Consider the following 8,081-nt stretch of genomic DNA (forward strand, 5'->3'; position numbering starts at 1 on the left):
TTTATCTGCTCTTAATTCTTTTCCTTATGTATTTTATTCTCTGTCATAGCTTGATGATTCTCAATTTTTATTTAAAGCAATTGCCTTCTATTGATAGGAAGAATTAAGGAAAACTTAATTAATTAAGTTTTACCAGATTAATTTCCCGCCCCTCCTGTTATAGAGAAAAAGGCAATGAATTTGATAGCTTGCCTTAATGGGCTTTATATGGGTCATTAAAGCATGATTCCATGGATTCACGAAATTAAGGATTACCAAAACAAGTTGGATACTGTGAAGCTTTAAAAGGGGCATCACGATTACAGGGATGTGGATTACTCTCCAAACAGTTTAAAATTATATTTTCTTCTTCTTGGTGTGACTCTCGGTTTAGAGAGAGAGAGAAGGTGAGAGAGAGAGAGAGAATTCTTTCTTGTAAGTCGACGTGGTCGACGGTGTAATCCTCAAAGCTAATAAAATCCTCTGCAGCTCCGTGGACGTAGGCAAGTTACTGAACCACGTAAATCTTGTGTCGCATTTTTCTGGTGTAATTTTCTCGATCTATTTTTCGTTTTATTTGCCGTCGTTTTTCATAACACAAAAAAGTTTGAATTGATTTTTTTGGGTCAATTTTGAGTTGTACGCGGATCGGCTCGAACTGACTTGAGATCAGCTCAAATTATTTTTTTATTTATAAAAATCATATGCAATGCTAAATAAAATCAAATATAATAACTCAGCACAATTTCCTTTTTTTGAGGGCTCTTAATCAATACATTGAGATTCTTCGCTTTGTTTCCAATCAATATGCTACGAATTAGAGCACAAATTATCACAATTTACATGAAATGATTTCTTCAAGGTCAAGGTTGTAAGAAAAAGGTTGTCATAAATTAAACTTTGTGACCAATTTTACAATGAATGCGGGTTGTCCATAAAAGTGTGAATTTGGCTCAAAAATTGATTCGAATTTTAACTCGAATCAAGTAAGCAAGCCGAGCTATAAGTGTAAACTTTGGATCGAATTTTTTTCACGACCATTTTTAACTGTGATATATATATATATATATATATATATATATATATATAATGAAATAAAATAATTTTTAGATATTTTAAAATTAATTATATTTTAAATTAAAACATAAATATATTAAAATAAAATAAAAACAGAAAATAAAACCCAAACGTAATATTTTTACCCTCGACACAGCGCAAACTAACAACCAAAGCTCACCAGAAAAAGGGGATACCGGAGGAGTTATTCCGGCGGGCGAAGCCGGCGGCGTTCCGGTCATCGGCGAAGAGTATCCCGCCGGCTTCTTTATCATAATACTTCTGGTCACCCTCAGCATCTCCTCCGGTAAATCACCGCCATAGTCTGCGCTTAGTTTTGGAAGAAATTAAGGGGAAAAAAAAAACACAATTTTGAGAAGAAAGAGACGATTAGTGGTCAGCTTACCCTTTCCGGAATTTGGCCGGAAGGTGAGAGGAGCCGGTTTCCGGAGGCGGCTGAGGCCCGTCTCCGGCTGAGGTCCGGCGAGGGTGTCGTCCCACAGAATGTCAAGAAGGCCCATGAAGATTTTTTTTATTACGTAACTGCCACTGATATGGAATGGTAGGAGTAAGTGATTGAATGAATGCAGGTCTTAGGAAGATATTTATAGAGCTTTTTTACTTTAGAAGATATTTTTGGTATTAAATTTGTTTTTATTTAATTTCTCAGGAGTTTTACACAAACACCACTCATTGTTTTGAGAAATTATTTCATACGGATACCGCATGTAGAGATGTATTTACTGTCAGAACGCCACCGTCGATCACCTAATCAATTTTTTTATAAAAAAAAATATTGAAAGTGGGGTCCACTAAAATACATCTTTGACGTGATCGACGATGAAAGATCGTCTGCATGCAGTGTCCTTATGAAATAATTTTTCCAATGTCTTCGTATTTACAAATCTTACACCTAAATTTTACGAAAAGTAAAACACTTGATGTGTACGTAAAAAATTAAAATTTTGGTGTTAGATTTTTAAATATATGTAAATCTTTGTCTTATTTTTTAAAACTTAAAATTTTGACATTTTTTTGAAATATTTGGGTGTTCTAAATGTGAAAATACAATTTTAATATTAGATTTGTAAATACATAAAAATTGGGAGGTATGCATGTAAATGTCCTTTTTTTCATATTTATAAGACATTAATTAACCTCCACGTTTATTATTTACATGAAAAAATTGTTTCAAAAAAAAAAAAAAAAAGAGGTTTTTGTGAATGACTTGCAGATGAAGGGATTAATGGGCCCACCAAGAGGAAAAAATATCTCTCTAATATGATAAATTCCAGCTGTATCTTTTTTGATTTATGCTAATTAAGAAAATCTAAGCAGATTAAGAGATTGCGCGAATCGTGAAGCGCTATCAAGGGTATAGATTTTAGTCGAGCTTGCCAAGAGGAATGGTGACGTTGATGGGTGGGTTCGGGCCTGATCGGGTCCGCTGAGAGCGCCACGTGCTTGTCTTTAAATGGGCTAAGGGACCCGCCCATGTGGCCCACAACAAAAAAAATAGAACGAAAATTGGGCCCACAACGTTGCTACTTTTTGTAGTCTGGATTTTCTTAGGTATGCTAAGATAATTGATAGGACTTATAAGCACAATTTTCCCCGCTTCAAATTTAAATTTTACTTTTATGAGATGATAATTAATTTTTTTTTTAAAATAAAATATCAATTTTATCCTTCATAAATTATCACTTTGTCCTTCTTTGTCTTAGCCGCTCCCCTAATGGGAAAATATTTACACACGGACGACGCACACAAAGTTGCGGGCGTAATAACTTCTCAATAACCTCTGTTTCAAGGTTATGATTATGAGGGGTTATTAAGTTATTAATTTCAATAACAAATAAACCCAATAACTTTCCAATAATCTTCACAGGTCTTATTTTGATGTTATTCATATGTTATTACGAAGGTATTACGGGGTTAATCAAGTAAGCACATAGAGCTGCATGTGTTTTTCCTACCCATATATATTCTTAATAAAAGTAATAAAATTTTGATGATTGATAAAATATATTTTATATTAGGGGACCCCTCGAAACTAATTATTTACAAATCAACCATCATCTCTCATCTATTTTTCAAATTCTCGCTAAAATACCAAAATTCATGGTAAAACTGCAACCCATGTTTTCATTTTTATCAAATTCTCAAAAGTTTTAATAATCACATTCAAAATTAATCAAATAAATGATTAATTTGTAAATATTAATATTTTTAATATTTCAGTATGTAATTATCCCTTTATATTAAAGAATAATCTTTATGACTGAGGGCTTTTTTTGAAAAAAAAAATAATATAAAGCTTTTAGCCCATGTTGAGATTTAAAGAGTAATAAGAATGATTATAACGATTAGATTGATAAATAATTATAATATAATTTTAAAATTAAAAGAAATTACTAAATAAAATATTTTTTTAGTATAAATTAATTTTTTGCGTTTAGATAACACAATTTAACAAATTATAGATGTATTCGTTAAAAAAATATTATTATCTTTGAGATTTCAGTAATATACGTTTGAAGATTAAAAATATTATTAAAATGAATGGAGAAGGTTATTTTTGTAAATATTATTTATGAATAGAGGATATGTGAAGAATGTACTAATTATAGAGCCCATGAAACTTCAATATTTACATTAGGGCTGTCAAAACGGCTCGTTGCTCGCGAACAACTCGTGTTGGACTCGTTAAAAAGCTCGTGTTCGGCTCGTTCTCTAAGTTAATGAGTAGAACACGAACAAAACAAACAAAGATTTGTTTGTTTGTGTTCGGCTCGTTTTGGCTAGAAATACTACTAAACAATTATATATATATATATCTTTGATGAGTAGTATTTAAAAAAACACGACGACGAGCTAGATAGGATGATCCGACAATATCGATGAACGATAGTGGCCAGATGACGGTGGAAGCAATAGCTCAGCAAAAGTTCGGAATGGTGGCGGTGGCCCAAATTCAATAGTTTGACGATGGTGGCCTCATAGAAGTGGTGATGGCTGAACATCAGCTAGATGACAATCTAACCGTGGTTGTTTGATGGAGGACGACCGTGACGGTGGCCTGACAACAGTAACGACGACGACCTGACAACTGCAGCAGCGGCAACCCGAAAATAGTGGTGGGATAGTGGGAGTGACGCCGGGCAACAGTAGTTCGGAGGCAGCGACCCAACGATAGTGGTCTGACGGTGGTGGAGCTCAAAAATCCGCAAAAGCTTGGAGTGCCCTCAATCTACTCAGCCAAATCTCGATCCCCTTTTAAGAATAGAACGAGGGTCTATTTATGGGTTTTTTAGAGTGACAACCTCCATAAATATTACATGAACTTGGGTCACTCCATCAGACTGCTCGAAGTAATTCTCTTGATCAGATGTAACTTTATAAGTATTTGAATGTCTTAATAATGTCATAATTAAATGATCTTAGGCTCATTAGATTCGTCTTGTAGAAATACTCGATTTAACTATAAACTTGTTAAATTTCGAGATCATTTGGTTCCCAAATATATCTCAAGCATCTTTTTTATGCTACAAGTGTATGATCTGAGCTCAGTTTGACTCACATCGAGCCAGTTTTAGGGACATCAATATTCATGTTCAGTGACATACAAGATCACGCGTTCGGCATACGTGAAACGTTTATGATGTAAACTTTTATTATTATATAGTCGTGCATTTATTTTAGTTATATATTTTGTGTAAACTTTTAAGTTTACCTACTTCTGTTAAATTTGCAAATTTTTCGAGAAAAATATGGCTCCAATTGAGGTGATGATATTTCCTCAAAGATATATAATTTATAATATTTAATATGTGTTTTGTAATCATGATAAAAAAATACATATTTTGTTCGAATTATTTAAAAATTATGATCTTTGTATATAAATATTTTGGATGTAAATAATTTTAATATATATAAATGAATATGTGATTATAACCTTCAACTCTATTTTTATATTGTTATTGATGACTTAATGTTTTGTATAATAAAAATTATATAATAAAAAAAATCATTCTAAATAGATCTTGGGCAAAATTTATATTATATTCTCAACTAAATATAATATATTATTATATATAAATTATATCAGGCTGGGTCATAACAATAAATTTATTTTAATGTTCAATATTAAATTCATATCTTTATGCATATAGTATAGCTCTAAATATAGTTAATGCAATCAAAAATATTTAAAGAGGAATTTAAAAAAATAAGTAATGCTTTGGGTTTATTATCAACATAAATAAATTGAGGATAATTCGATGCATAGGTGTGATAGGTGTAGATATCTAAGATTTATTATGTAATATAATGAAGATATATATGAAGATAAAATTTCTAATGATAAGGCAAGATGAATAAAATGAGAATTGTGTTAAATTTTGTGCCACAAGATCATGCAATATAATAGTTAAATTTTGTAATATTACAATTAGGCCTATGATACATTATGAATCAAAATCTAAGTTGGTAATATATATATATATATATATATATGTATATATATAAAGATTAGTCAGAGGCTATGATACGAGCCTCCAACCAAGCTCATGTGTCTAACAACTCGACAGATCCGTACACCAGCGAAATCAAAACTCTTGACCCAGGGGACTTAGAACTGACATTGCAAATGCTAACCAAAGACCTAGGGATCAAAATGCGCGCGCGGGGGCGCACACACACATACACACACACACATATATATAATAATAATAATAATAATAAATGTGGGAATAACTAAAGAAAAAGGATAAATTATGAAATTTCTAAACTAAGAAGATGAAGAGGCATCCATTCAAGATAAGATGAATTAAAATAAACTAAAGATCTCTTAAAATGTATAATAAATGGTTAAAGAAACATATCCATCATCATCTAAGTTAATAATTCCATTCAAGTAACCTCTAAACCTCTTGCCAAATGTCTTTCAATTTTTTTATCATATGACGTGTCATTTAACCGGTTTATCTTGACCTAAGATTTGTAAGGTTCTCATGATTAAAAGGGAGCATTTACATACATACCACTCAATTCCTATGCATTTTTTTTATCTAACAACTAAATTTTACTTTTTACATTTATACCATCTCAATAATATATATATTATATATATATAAGTTAAAAAAATAAAATATATGTTTTCATGCATTGAAATGACAAAAATGGATGGAGATCTTTTATCAACTATGAGGAAATTGACACACTTACGCATAACATAGTATTTGAGGGTGTAGTTTTCTCGGACGAGGTCAGGAATTTGAATCACATATATTGCTCTTTAAGCCCACCTTTTCCAAAAATAAAATTACGGTGGAATTACTTGAGAAAAAGTGGGACCCATGTCCAATGAAGATGGTGTCTTGGAAGCTTCGTCATTAGCAGAATGCTTGGCGATTTCCGCTAAGAATTATGTATTAATTTCATTTATTTCTTTTGAAGAAAAGGCAAAAACATCTGTGTTATGATATTCATGGTCTGTTTGGGGCAATTACAGTTGTTTAAAGAGGCACTGCTACAGAAGAAATTGTTCTTCAAAATGCTGAGATGACTGTAACAAATCTATTCTATTTTCAAAAAATCAGATCGTGTCTTTCTGACAGCTATCACACTTAATTAGTGAGCCTCAACCAGAGAACAAGTACACACCATCGTCCTAAGCAAAATCATGATTTAGCAGTCCTACCAAGAAATTGAATTTGAATCCACGAGATCTAATTTAGGCTAGGGAAACCTTCACCACAGCCTCCAAAGGTTATGCACATTAATCACAGGCACGGTTGTGTTTGGGTAGCCACTTTACCTTTGACTTGGACATCAAGTCTATAATAACAAATCCTAGGTTGGGGGCACCTCGAATAATCATTCACGTCAACATCCCGAACAAGGTCGTGGTTAGATGGCCATCATATAAATCATGGGATTCACCAACTCCTAAATTTAATTGTTGATGCGACTAAAATAACCCTCTTCAAAAAAGTAGAATTCAAAATCCCTAAACTTCTGTTTCATTTTTGGCTATAGGGTCAATTGTTTTTGTCTCATTAATGAAAGATTTACATGCAAACCACTCTATTCTTATATGTTTTACATATCTAACACCTAAACTTCATTTTTCAGACAAGGATAGATAGAAATGTCACTCTTTGTTAAAATGGAGAGAGTTTTGATGGCATGAATAAAAAGACTTCCAGGTTTTTCATGCAATAGAAATAATCTGCTTGAGCAGTCTATGCTGCATTTAGGTTGAATTATCTAATATGAAAGGATGAAGATTCAACAATAAGGTTTGTCACATAAATTTAAGGAAAAAATTGACAATTCTGCAAAAATCTATAAGAAGCAAAATAAGTAATATAGAGATGAGCAAGCCTCGCACTTCAACACAAAATAAATGCATCCTCCAGAAAACTTCACTTCAAGCCCTCCATCATGGACTAATATAGACAGCTAAAAAGACTCTCATATGCCACTATATGCCACACAATTCTTGTGTATTTACACAAACACCCAAAGTTTTAATAATTTTGCGTATAACATCTTGGTGTCTTAAACCATTGCAAGAAAAAGGTGTACCACACCTTTAAAAAATAGAGGCGGTGTTATCTTGTATGTAATGTTAAAAGTTTTAATGATAAGCATGTAAATATGAAGTTTTTTGGTGTTATGTGTAAATACATAAAAGTTGTGAGGTATGTATGAACGCATCCCTAAACATTTTGGCACATTCTGACTTGTAAACTATACTTTAAAAACCATTTGAAATTTCTCCAGAAAAAAAATCTCAAAGATTTAATAACTTTTTTTTAAATTTCAAGCAATAGATTTTCATTTATGTAATCTAAATCTCATTTAAAAACATTTCCTACATTCACTACAATTAATTTACTAACATGATGCAACCATTTGAAAAAATTGGCGATTTAGGGTCTGTTTGGGGCAGCTGCAACTTGTTAAAAAATATCTGTGAATCTACTAAAAAACAACCTGATATTCAAAAAGTTGCAGTGAATATTATAATTTTTTTTTAA

General features: G+C 31.9%; 1 protein-coding gene across 1 annotated transcript in view; it reads right to left on the reverse strand.

Moving 5' to 3' along the window:
- LOC110030962 (dormancy-associated protein homolog 3-like) overlaps positions 1–1,595 on the reverse strand; it is a 4,726-nt gene extending 3,131 nt beyond the window's left edge. The window contains exons 1-2 of the mRNA XM_020733967.1: positions 1,442–1,595; positions 1,217–1,360 (exon numbers count right to left, since the gene is read on the reverse strand). Of these exons, the coding sequence (XP_020589626.1) occupies positions 1,217–1,360; positions 1,442–1,556 (259 nt within the window). The 5' untranslated portion in view covers positions 1,557–1,595. The remainder of the gene's footprint in view (positions 1–1,216; positions 1,361–1,441) is intronic.
- Between the last annotated feature and the right edge of the window lie 6,486 nt (positions 1,596–8,081).

Source organism: Phalaenopsis equestris, unplaced genomic scaffold, assembly GCF_001263595.1.
Source record: "Phalaenopsis equestris unplaced genomic scaffold, ASM126359v1 Scaffold000761, whole genome shotgun sequence".
Classification (NCBI taxonomy): domain Eukaryota; kingdom Viridiplantae; phylum Streptophyta; class Magnoliopsida; order Asparagales; family Orchidaceae; genus Phalaenopsis; species Phalaenopsis equestris.